Source organism: Crassostrea angulata, chromosome 1 (genome assembly GCF_025612915.1).
Source record: "Crassostrea angulata isolate pt1a10 chromosome 1, ASM2561291v2, whole genome shotgun sequence".
Classification (NCBI taxonomy): Eukaryota; Metazoa; Mollusca; class Bivalvia; order Ostreida; family Ostreidae; genus Magallana; species Magallana angulata.
In genome coordinates this window covers 50,119,115-50,131,744 of record NC_069111.1, presented here as the reverse complement: position 1 = coordinate 50,131,744, position 12,630 = coordinate 50,119,115, and the positions used below count along the sequence as shown (strand labels likewise).

At 34.3% G+C, this 12,630-nt stretch overlaps 1 protein-coding gene across 1 annotated transcript in view; it reads right to left on the bottom strand.

Annotated features, from left to right (window-relative positions):
• Positions 1-12,630, bottom strand: part of LOC128175671 (TPR and ankyrin repeat-containing protein 1-like) — a 65,435-nt gene that overhangs the window by 32,541 nt on the left and 20,264 nt on the right. Inside the window, exons 16-24 of the mRNA XM_052841483.1 lie at positions 12,436-12,528; positions 8,543-9,443; positions 6,326-6,681; positions 5,384-5,868; positions 4,971-5,229; positions 4,698-4,867; positions 4,180-4,384; positions 3,898-4,000; positions 2,279-2,497 (exon numbers count right to left, since the gene is read on the bottom strand). Of these exons, the coding sequence (XP_052697443.1) occupies positions 2,279-2,497; positions 3,898-4,000; positions 4,180-4,384; positions 4,698-4,867; positions 4,971-5,229; positions 5,384-5,868; positions 6,326-6,681; positions 8,543-9,443; positions 12,436-12,528 (2,791 nt within the window). The remainder of the gene's footprint in view (positions 1-2,278; positions 2,498-3,897; positions 4,001-4,179; positions 4,385-4,697; positions 4,868-4,970; positions 5,230-5,383; positions 5,869-6,325; positions 6,682-8,542; positions 9,444-12,435; positions 12,529-12,630) is intronic.

Genomic DNA, 12,630 nt, shown 5'->3' with positions numbered 1-12,630 from the left:
CCCGGGGACCATGATTTGAACCAACTTGAATCGACACTACCTGAGGATGCTTCCATTTTAATTTAAGCTTTCTGGCCTAATAGTTTTTGAGAAGAAGATTTTTAAAGATTTTCTCTATATATTCCTATGTAAAACATGATCACCCTATTGTGGCCCCACCCTACTCCCGGGGACCATCATTTAAACAAACTTGAATCTACACTACCCGAGGATGCTTCCAATCAAATTTGAGCTTTTCTGGCCTCATAGTTTTTGAGAAGAAGATTTTTAAAGATTTTCTCTATATATTCCTATGTAAAACTTGATCCCCCTATTGTGGCCCCACCCTACCCACAGGGACCATGATTTGAACAATCTTGAATTTTCACTATCTGAGGATGCTTCCATTTTAATTTGAGCTTTTCTGGCGTAATATTTTTTGAGAAGAAGATTTTTAAAGATTTTCTCTATATATTCCTATGTAAAACTTGATCCCCTTATTGTGGCCCCACCCTACCCCCGGGGACCAAGATTTGAACAAACTTGAATCTACACTACCTGAGGATGCTTCCATTTTAATTTGAGCTTTTCTGGCCTAATAGTTTTTGAGAAGAAGATTTTTAAAGATTTTCTCGACATATTCCTATGTAAAGCTTGATCCCCCTATTGTGGCCCCACCCTACCCACAGGGACCATGATTTGAACAAACTTGAATCTACACTACCTGAGGATGCTTCCATTTTATTTTGAGCTTTTCTGGCCAAATAGTGTTTGAGAAGAAGATTTTTAAAGATTTTCTCTATAAATTCCTATGTAAAGCTTGATCCCCCTATTGTGGCCCCACCCTACCCCCGGGGACCATGATTTGAACCAACTTGAATCTACACTACCTGAGGATGCTTCCATTTTAATTTTAGCTTTCTGGCCTAATAGTGTTTGAGAAGAAGATTTTTAAAGATTTTCTCTATATGTTCCTATGTAAAACATGATCCCCCTATTGTGGCCCCCACCCTACTCCCGGGGACCATGATTTAAACAAACTTGAATCTACACTACATGAGGATGCTTCCACTCAAATTTGAGCTTTTCTGGCCTTATAGTTTTTGAGAAGAAGATTTTTAAAGATTTTCTCTATATATTCCTATGTAAAACTTGATCCCCCTATTGTGGCCCCACCCTACCCACAGGGACCATGATTTGAACAATCTTGAATTTTCACTATCTGAGGATGCTTCCATTTTAATTTAAGCTTTTCTGGCCTAATAGTTTTTGAGAAGAAGATTTTTAAAGATTTTCTCTATATACTCCTATGTAAAACTTGATCCCCCTATTGTGGCCCCACCCTACCCACAGTGACCATGATTTGAACAAACTTGAATCTACACTACCTGAGGATGCTTCCACTCAAATTTGAGCTTTTCTGGCCTTATAGTTTTTGAGAAGAAGATTTTTAAAGATTTTCTTTACATATTCCTATGTAAAACTTGATCCCCCTATTGTGGCCCCACCATACCACCACGAACTATGATTTGAACAAACTTGAATCTACACTACCTGAGGATGCCTCCACACAAGTTTAAGTTTTTCAGGCCAAAAAGTTTTTGAGAAGATTTTTGAAAAACCAACAAATTTTCAATAATTCTCAATTATCTCCCGTTTAAAGAGGGCGTGGCCCTTTATTTGAACAACTTTGAACACCATTCACCTAGTGGTGTTTTGTGCCAAATTTAGTTGAAATCTGCCCAGTGGTTCTTGAGAAGAAGATGAAAATGTGAAAAATTTACAACGACGACGACAACGACGACAGACAACGGACAAATTGTGATAAGAAAAGCTCACTTGAGCCTTTGGCTCAGGTGAGCTAAAAAGATAAAAACAATAGGTCTTTTCCACCGAAAGTCGAAAAGCCCTAATAACTTAAAACCGTAAGCTTCACTGATGTATGAAAGTTTGTGGTTGAGATTAAGTACCCTAGTTTGTTATGTCAATAAGTATTTTCAGATGCACAATCCTAGCAAATTTGATTAAGTTAGGAAATTAGTCAGTAATTATTTACATATAGGGCCAGCTCAAAAAAACTGTTTACGGGACTAAAATGCAGAAGAGAACAAACCCCCCTCTCTGATTTCGTCTCGTTGGACATTGTCTTATCTTAATAAATACCACTAAATGACAATATATAGAAAGACCATATTACAAAACATCACTTACTGTTCTTTGAAAAATAATATCTGAGTAATCATTACAAAAGTTCTATTTTCATTACAAATGAATTCTAATGATTTTAATAACAAATCACCATTTTCTGCTTCAGCACGTGTAATATTCCTTGTCAACTTGCGAGCCTTGAAATACTCAAACATGGGCGCCCTTTTGTCCCGATCCTCATCATATATCCACAAATTCACACGGGCTCTTGTGACTGCAGTGTACAGGTGCTTCAACTCTGAGTTCAAAACCTTGTGTTGGTTGGGGTCAAAGGCCAACGGTCGAGGACGGTTGCCAAGTTTGAGGATATCTGTAATAAATGTCCCAAAGACCATGTCGCTATATACAGGAATATTACATGAAATTGTCATTTTCCGGACTTTGAAGCAGAAAAACAAAATACTACAATATAGCATTTTTTCTCAAATTGTTAAATGTGATTATTAGTATCACTTTCTACAATATATGTAAAAAATATTAAATTCTACCGTCTGATTTTAGTGGTGACAATCTCAACATATTAAAATGCACCACATTTTGCTGTACATTCAGAGTATTACAAATGTACATAAGTACCATAGATTCAGTCAAAAACTAAGAAAAATTGCCTTTTATGTTATTTTTTAAATCGTACTCTTACAAAGCTTTATTTTATCATAACGTCATAAAAGCACAACGCATGGCAAAGCGAGTCTACCGTACAACAGAGAAATCGTTTAAAAATAAATTTTTCATTAGAAATCTAAATATTTTTATCTCTTTTTTGTCTATTGTGTTTAATTTTATAAATGATATCGAAAATATTTATAAAAGGTATGAATACAAAGCAAAAACATGTGCAATGTTAACTAAAGTGGGCCTCCTTACACAAACTTGAATTTACATTTGCCGAGGATTCATCCACTTAAACTTAAATTTTTCTGTCCAAATGGTTAAAAAAAAGCTTAAAAATTTGTTTAATATTGATTTACAATTTCAACCAACATTGTGACCACACCTTATCCCCGGGTAGATAATTTGAACACATCTAAATTAGCACTCCTTTAGTACATTGTACGCTTCTACAAAAGTTTTCAGGGTTTATGAATTCTGAAAAAAAAAGATTTAATTCCCCCCCCCCCTATTTATTATCATGTAAAAATGTTAACCACTTTGTGGCCACACCATATCCCTCGAAAATTAAAAAAAATAAACAAAATTTAAACTACCTTAATGCTTCCACACACTATATATATCTTCATTTATTCCCTTGCAAACATTTAACCCAAATTCTGGCCCCATCTTACACATAAGGATTGTGATTTAAACAATCTATCTGAGTAGTGTCCATACTAGTTTACGCTTTTCTGGTCAAAAGGTTTTTAGGAGATTTTATTTTAAACACCAACAGTTTTTTCATGAATTTTTATTATCTCCTTTTAAGAGAGTGCACGACCCTTAAATTTCTTAACCTAAAGATGTTTTAGGGTACGTCTGTTTGAAGATGGCCCAGTTGTTCTTAAGAAGAAGAAAAAGGTCAAGATTACCAAATGTACAAATAGACTTTCCTACAGACAGGAGGAAGCAAGACAAAAGAGATCAGAAAAACTCACATGATTTTTCAGCGCAATTGAGCCAATGAAAAAAAAACAACAACAGATAATGCTTTACCTTTGTAAGAGAGTAAACGCCAAAAAGCTTAATAAGAAAAAAGCATTTTTTAATGTGTACCTGCATTTATTGACACCGATTTATCCGAGCTGTGTAATTTGCTCTGATTTATTGCTGCTAACTTTTCAAGGAAATCTGTCACTACCCTCCATTCTTTAGAAGCCTACAATTGTGATGCCTAAATACATCTTCAATGCCATGTAAGATCTCTTACGAAAATGCTAGATAAACTTAAAAAACAAACAAACCCAACAAAACTTAATTTTTCAAAATATATACTGATATCATATAAACTATCTACTGATTAAACATAAACGAAATGGTAACAAAACTTCGTCGCACCTGAGAATCTTTAAAGAAGTTGTAGAGTAGAATATCATCAAACTCCAGTCCCTTGGCCTCGTATATGGTCAGTATCAGTCCATGGCTGAGTTCCTTTGGAATGTTGTCCCGAGCATCGTCATTGACAACCAGGATGGCTTGATTGGCGCCAAACTCGATGTGGGAAGTTTTCTTTTTGTTTCCTCGTAAAAGCACAGCTAAATCACTATCAACAACAAAGTAATATAAACTAACTTTTATTCGCAGTAACTTCAGTTTGTGATTAACCAGAGAAACACTGGTTTGCAGCGACAAATTTTCGCGATCCAGATGTCAATTTCATGAATGTTAAACATTATATACCAGAAACTTTTGAGAATTAGTTCGCGGCGAGAAATGTTTGTGACAATTAGGCGCTTGCAAACCTCGTAAATATAACTCGTACACGAGTAAAAGTTGGTTTACAGTATCAAAAAACAAACACAAAATGTAATCTCGAAAAAATTAAATTTCTCTAGACTTTTCTAGTGGGAACTTGCCTTAAGCTGCAGGACTCCAGAAGGACAGGAAGAGGTCCATGCAAAAGTCCTTGGTCGTTCTTCAGTCGATCGAAAGATTCAGGGAAGAATTCGAGCGTAAGGTCCTCGATACTGGAGGCCAGAGACAAAATTCCAGCTTGAGAGCGGTAATTGTGGGTCAACTGATAAAACTAAACATCCAAAAATCCATCAATTTTTTTTATGTATTTTATGTTGAATTCTAATTTCTTAACTATTTTATTGAAATGAAAAGGGGCATTCGTAAATTCATACTTTCTTTGGCACTTTTACACTGGAAAACTTCCCGATGGAGTGCATTGATGTTTTGGCATAATAAAGGAGAGAGCGAAAGTCTTCGAATCTGAAGGCAATGCCCCCATTGATGCTTTGGACGATATCTCCGGTCAGAAACATTTCATTGGGAAACTGACAAACCCTCAGAAGGAGACACAGCTCAGCCTGGGTAAAGTCCTGAGTCTCGTCCACATAAATCTGATGGATAATCCACTTCATCTCTTTATCTTTAGTTAGCCTAAAGATAAAATTATGATCAGATACATTTATATATGATGTAGAAAGATTCAGCTTATCGAAATGATGTTGACATTTGCACTTACGGAAATTATTTTTTGTATCTTTTTTAAACATTACTATTTAAATCCCTAAGACATCATAAAATAACAAACCTGTTAAACACATTTTGAACTAAATCTAACTCATCAAAAAAATTATTTTGTCTCTTGTAGTGGTCATATTTCTTGAAAATATCATAGACGTGTTTTCTATCACAAGAAAAATTAGGAGCCCTTTTCCTTCCCAAGTCCAAGTACTCTTCTTTTGACATGTACCCCGAGGGCTTTGACAGCGCCTCAACGGATCCTTTGATGAAGGACATTATCTCCATCCAAATCAGAGAGGGGTGGTATCGTGTTGACCACTTCTTGCTGATTTGGGGCCAAACTTCCTCTGCAAACACTTCATAGGTCACCTCCCTCCGCGGATTCACTTTTTTGCCAGGCCGATTCTGCACATCCAGGTTGTTGCCGTCATCCTCTTTGTCATCAGCATTCTGGTACTGATTTTTCCCATCATCTTCATCGTCTGATCCTTCATCTAACGCAGGCAGGGTGCTAAAGGCTTCGTCTGACATTGCCCACCCCCGGATCTCAACCTGGTACATTTTTAAAACAGAGAAAAGCTATATAACCCTATATGAAAACAGAATACTCTTGGCTTCCTAATTAATTTCAGGGAAACTGAAACTAACTTTATCATAAAATACCATAATGCACAAAACACATTTTCTAGTATGGACTGAAGCCCATAGATTGATTTAATTTTTGTTGCAGAGATGATGTTGTTTGATATTATTTTTGTCTAATTATTAAGAGTATTCTATGGAATTAATCAGCGTAAGGACATTAATTTTCTCGGATCAGGGCTAACGAACGTATTAGAAATACAAAGGTTTCATATGTTTAATTTGATGATCTTTAAATGTCAACATTTTTTATTTTTCTGCTATAAGAACAATAAACTTTGATATCACATATTTGATGCATTGTCGTTAACAAAACATTAATCATATGAAAAATCAGAGAAACACTTCTGCACGTTCAATTTTTTACCTTTAAGCTTCCTTCTTCCCTCCTGTTAAAAAAGCACGGCCCATTCAGAGAAGCGTCTAACATCAGTAGCAGTTTCTTGAAGGTTATAAAAATGGGGAACTGGTTATCCCCTAGGTCCTGAATCATGTTGGGGAGAGGCTTTTCCTCTTGGGACACAAAGTGCCAGGCCACATCATAGGTGTGGCTTAGCTCCTTGAAGTTGTTGTGCACCTCGCTACACAGCACAACATTCTTAGTGATGAAGATCTGGTGGAGATGATCATACAACTGGCCCTCCTCTTCCTCGTTTTCTGTCCCTTCTTTGGGGGATGTTTTTCCTGCTGATTGGTCTTCTTCAAAGTTGGTTTCTTCATCTACTATTTATAATAGAAGAATTGCAAAAAAATAAAATAATAGTAATAAAAATGTATCTTTTTTACATAAAATCTAGAGCCATGTAATACCTCAGTATTAATATTTTTAAGGCGTAGACTTAAGTGGCCTTTTCTGATCAAACTTTGTCTGTTGCCTTTCGTCATCGTCGTCGTAAACTTTTCAGAATTTTATCTTTCTTTATGTTCTTTTTAATTAATTTTCTATTTGTCTCAGGGTGTCCTTTTTTGTTTTTAGGGTTATCCACATTGGACATTAAAATTTATAGTACCAAATGACCCTGTGAAAAACTCGAAGAACTAACAGAGTAATTGCCCTTTAAAGGCCGAACATTTTACAAAAGCCCCCTTTTTTACCTGTACAAACTTCAAAATGATGCCGCTTGTCAATCAAGTTTTAAACATTATCACCCAGTTTGATTGTCGTAATAGTCCAAGCAAGATCTGGCCGGGTCCGCGGATTTCTGTTTACTAGCAATTAAATACGTAATCTTTGATATCTTCCGTTATGTATTAAAAAGAGGAATTAAACATTGAATTTTTAATTACCGGTATTAACTTTGTTTTATAAAAAATAAAAGTTATTAATTGAAAATTTATATTGCAATCATTTTCAATGTATGTGACCTAATAAATTCTACGAAAATGCATGAGCAGCTCCAAAACATGTGAAATTTTCTTTTTATCAATCTTATGAATAATTTAGCTGTATTTACTGGTAATACACTCGATTGAAACTTGTTGCACGTAAACATCTCTCCATGGTAAACGAACTCCATTAATATTGTCATCGTATAAATGCATGCTGCCATTACATCCCACATTCCTACTGATAGTATGGTTTTCTTATACAATTATATTTATTAAAATTGCCTTTCTAAACAATTTAAAGTGCTACACACAATACACTGAGTTATATTTTTAAAGCAGAATTAATTTACTGAGTTGTTCAATTGTACTTTACATACGTGTGTTTAGAGAAAATTCGGAAGATACGTAACATTTCCGTATAAAATCGCTTCGTATGGTCATTAGAACAATAAAATATTCAAAGTATGACCAATTCTGGCTCATTATCTATTTCCTGCGTATTAATTTGCTTCCTGTGTATAGTGATTAGCAGCGTTCACGACCGCAGGTAGATGCAAGCCCCGGGGGCTTTCAAACCTCTAGAAATTAAGCCCCGCCCTCACCTGAGATTAACCACCCGGTAAAAATGTTTGGCGTTTTAGTTGGAAATGCTTGTTATCGCTACTCCTCTGAAACCACAAGAGATATACATTTGAAACCTTAACCAATGTCTTTAGTACATTTAGAGGGTTCTTCAACCTGGTCTAACCCCTCTCCCCCTTTTTTCCCCAGATTTTTCCACGAGTGCCTTCTCTCTGTTCCCCACACTTAAATTCTACATATCTGGAAAGAGATGCAAATCACGAAATGACCCATGTATGCAATTTAACAGTATAAAATGGGTGTTCCTATTGAAAAAGTATAAAACATGTTTTCTAAAGAGGATTGATCGTCCTAAAAGTATATTTAGACAAGGATGACAACTATGAAGAACTGAAACGAATAAAGGATCACAGATTAATAAATGCGGGTGAAAACAGCAAAATGTCATTAGTTTTGTAACATCCATTATATGTGTATAAAAGTCGAAAGATTTTTTTTTACTGTTTGAGCAAGCTCGCATTTTCTTAATTGTCAAAATATTTTGAATTTGATACTGTACAGCGGATTTGATCAGAATTATGGCTTTGTTGCTCAGATGAGCGATGTGGAATCTGGGCTTTTTCATAAACCAATAGATTTATTACTTTTTTCCTGCAATACATGCCAAACCTACCATCAACACTTTTATCATCCTGTTGAAACATCTGACATCTAGGAAGAAGTTTGGAATCGGCAGCGACTGCACCAGTCCAGTAAGACACAAACTGACTGAAAAGTCTATACAGACAACAAGTGGTCTTCCCTGTTCCACTGCGACCCAGCAACAAAATTGGAGCATTCGTCTTAAGGTTAATAATGGCATGTTCCAAATCTGACACTTTAAACGGGAAATCAATATTCATCTCACGATTATGCAAAATATGGCTAATCAAGTTGGAGTCAAAATTGTAGAATTTTAGGATATCGGTCTCGATAGAACTCTCATAAGAGAAGTATCTCTGCAAGCTTTCTCGATAGTCTATCAGGGCATTAACATCCACATCAAAATCACTCTCAGCAAAGACCATTGGGAATCTCTTAACATTCCCTGCCTTGAATTGATCCTGTTTGACTCCCTTTAACTTTTGTTGAATTATACATTCCTCTCCTCTGAAATGGGATTTGATGATGCGCTGTACAGACTTAAACATCTTGTCAAGGTCGAACACAATATCCCAGACTCTTATTACCTCAGAGTAAATCCTCCCCCCGCGGACCGGCTGTTCTGCTTCGTCTTCTGCATACTGTGGCCTCAGTTCTGCATCATTACTTAATCTGGGTGAAAATGCTATTGCCAATTCCCAGATAATTCTGCTGGCTTTACTGAGCTTGACTTCGTACAGTTTAAGGGTAGGTGGAACATTTCTCAGTTCTTTGCATAGATGTGTGGTCCATTCCCCTTTAGCCAGGTGCTGGATCTTTCTAATAATTCTCTGTTTCAGCTCAGGGAGAACTTTTTTGTCCCGTAGTGTTTTCCAGACATCAGCTGTACAATCTACTTCCCATTCCAAATTGTCAAAGACTTGAAGATCAATCTAAATAACATAAAATTTATGATTATAAAATCCTTTATTTTTCTTTTATTTGGTTCCCAATAATCCAGGCATAATACTAGCATTATTAAGACTCAAGTTCTCTAATTTTTTTTAGTTCCCGTGAATCCTAATATAATATGATTCACATTTAGACCCTTGACACATTTAGTTCACTAGTAAATCTTTGCATTTGGCTATAAGCTAAACAAAGTAAAAGCTATTGCAATTTGCTCATGTTTGCACATAAACTAAAAGTAAAATATATACCTAGCACACTATATATTTTATTAAAATTTTGGCTTGACAACGATACGTCATTTGTTGGCTTTAAACCTTACCTGTATACTCAATTTTATACCCGTACTTTCTAAACAAAGTGTACCCTGTTCCGTCCGTCCGTCTGTCACATTTCACTCTCTCATACTGCTCTTACATTCTATAACCAGCAAACTAAACTCTTGGAGTTTGATTTGGTGTGTCATGATGTTTTTTAAAAAGTTTCCAATATTCTCTGGTAGTCCTGGGGGTAAAATAATTTGTAAAAACCCTGCTTCCTCCAACACCTCCTACATTTTCGAGTAAAAAATATACAAATCCCCTCTTGAAATATGTTATCACGTGTAATATAGAATATTTTTTTATTGCAAAATACCACAATATAGAGTCAACTCATTAGTGAAAGTCTGACAAATGAAGAATAAAATGACAGAAACTGTACCAAGGAAAGCTTATCAAAATATTTAAAGAGGTTCGTTCCTCTGTTTTGGGGTATGCATTATGCATTTATTTTACTCATAAATTCATATTTTACAATGCCAATTAAACTATATTAAATAAAATAGTAAAGGAAAAATTACATATTTACAGAGTTTAGTATGGGACTATATTTTGTGGCGGAAGGTTTTTAAGCAGAAATGAACATTTTTCACGACTCAATTGTTTTAGAGTACCGTCACTTTAGCTTCCTTATTTTCAATGCAAACACAATTTCCAAATAGTTTGTGCATTAGGATATCTTCATTTTCTTAGGAAAAACATATGTTTACAATTTTTCAATACTTCCATGGACACATATTGGCAAATCTAACTTATATTTCATAAAAGCTAAAGAAAAATGAATCTCAATTTTTGCCTAAAACAAGCTTATTTCGTGACATATCTCAAATTTTATATCATAGACCGATATTTTTGGTTTTATTTTCTGAATTTAGATTTTTCTGACAAATCAATCATAATTTGAAAAAAAGTTTGAGACTTTAAAATAATTTCATTACATGTTGAATCGTTTATAGATAAAAATAGCGTTTTATCAGTGCACAAAGGTCAAAATATCAATTAGAGGAAGAAATTGCAACATTCTTAATTATGATAATTTTAATTTCATTTATTTTAAATTGTATAAATTTGTATTTGATGTCATGGTTCATTCCGATAAAAGAAATATAGAGGAAAAAGCGATTTACATGTATATGCAATCTGCACTTTCAGTGCAGACAGATCATATCAAATAAACCGTAGGGCCGAATGAAGCATATAGACCCCAAAATTTTGTTTTGAATTTTTGTTAAGCTATTTGTGTAGATTTTAAAAAAAACTTTAGAAAAATAACTTAAAGACTTTTGCTAGCAGGATCCAACGTCCTTAAAAATGATGATACAGTATGCTGGCAAAAGATGCTCACATTTAGTAAAAAAAATACTGACGTATACCGGTTTGCCAAAAAATTGCATGTAGTATGCTTACCTGCATTGTTCAACATCATAATTATAATCCAATTAGAACAAAATATGAATCTCTTTAGCTTATCGCCACAAAAGAATGGTTTATGCATGTTAATTAATCCTATTCTGCACATCGAAAACATATGAAACCCATATAGCAAAAGATCTGCATAAAACTAGAACCTGAGTTTGTTATAATTATATAGAACATATTTTCTATGACATCAAATGTGAAGACTATTGATAAATTTAAAATTCACATGCAAACTGTCCAACTCCAGATTGTACATAAAAGGCCGATAACATGTATCTCATCCTTTATGAAAATCATAATTTTTAAAAACTACTAGAAATAGCATGTGACCTTCTTTTTTTTTTACCAACACTGCTACAAGATAGCGTTATTTAGGGGCAAACACTTGGTGCGGGTATTGCTGTTTAATGAAAACATCTAGTTTGGTTTTTTTTTTACCTGTAAATATATTATACATGTATATGAAAAGGGCCTAAAATGGACCCCTAAAATGAACACTACATACTTACTCTACATACATGTTTATTCATTTTTGTTACAGATGTAAATGTGATGTTTTTCAAAGTTAAAAATTATCCAAATGCCTTCAATTGAGAAATATGATATCATAAATTAACCTTTTTCCAACATTTTGTACAATTCAATTTACCAAATTATCACATTTGGTTCAATCACAAAATTAAATTTAACAATTCTATTTTTTAAAACACTATTTTAATAATAGACATGAACATTTTTATAATGAGGGTCTTTTTCCGAGTTTTAATACAAAAGAAAATGTGAAAGCAAAAATCGATTTTATTGAGTATGCGAGTCTCAAGAAAGCAACATCTGAAATGTTGAATAAAAACAATACATCTAACATCCCTTTATACAAGTTGTGTATATATACATGTATATGTTAACGTGAATTAGTAAATCTGACAAAAAACGTCTATACGTCTGTTAAATTGTATATTGTATATTATTATAACCTTCTATACATTTCTGTCAATAAATAAGAAATGAACCTCCAATGCCTGGTTTAACTATAAATCCTTAAAGTTTTGGTTTACCTATAATTTCCAAAATTATTTGTGTTACTTGTTACTAAATCCCACCATTATTGGCTTATCTGTAAAATTTTTGAACCTGTATACCTACTTGCATTCTTCATTTTAACTGTATAGACTTGATATACCTTGATTGCCTGTAAGTTGTAGCATCATTTGTTTAATTCATCCTATGTTTGGCTTACCTCTAAATCCTCATTCTCCACTTCCTGCTCCTCTCCATGTTCCTGAGGCTTCTCCACTGTTTGCACATCCACTTCTTCCACTTGACCAACTGCCTGTTACCAAATCATTATTAATGGCCACAATTAGCATAACATATATCAATAACTTGAGCAAACAGGTCTCATATATTACTTAAGATTGGTAAAGTTAGCTAC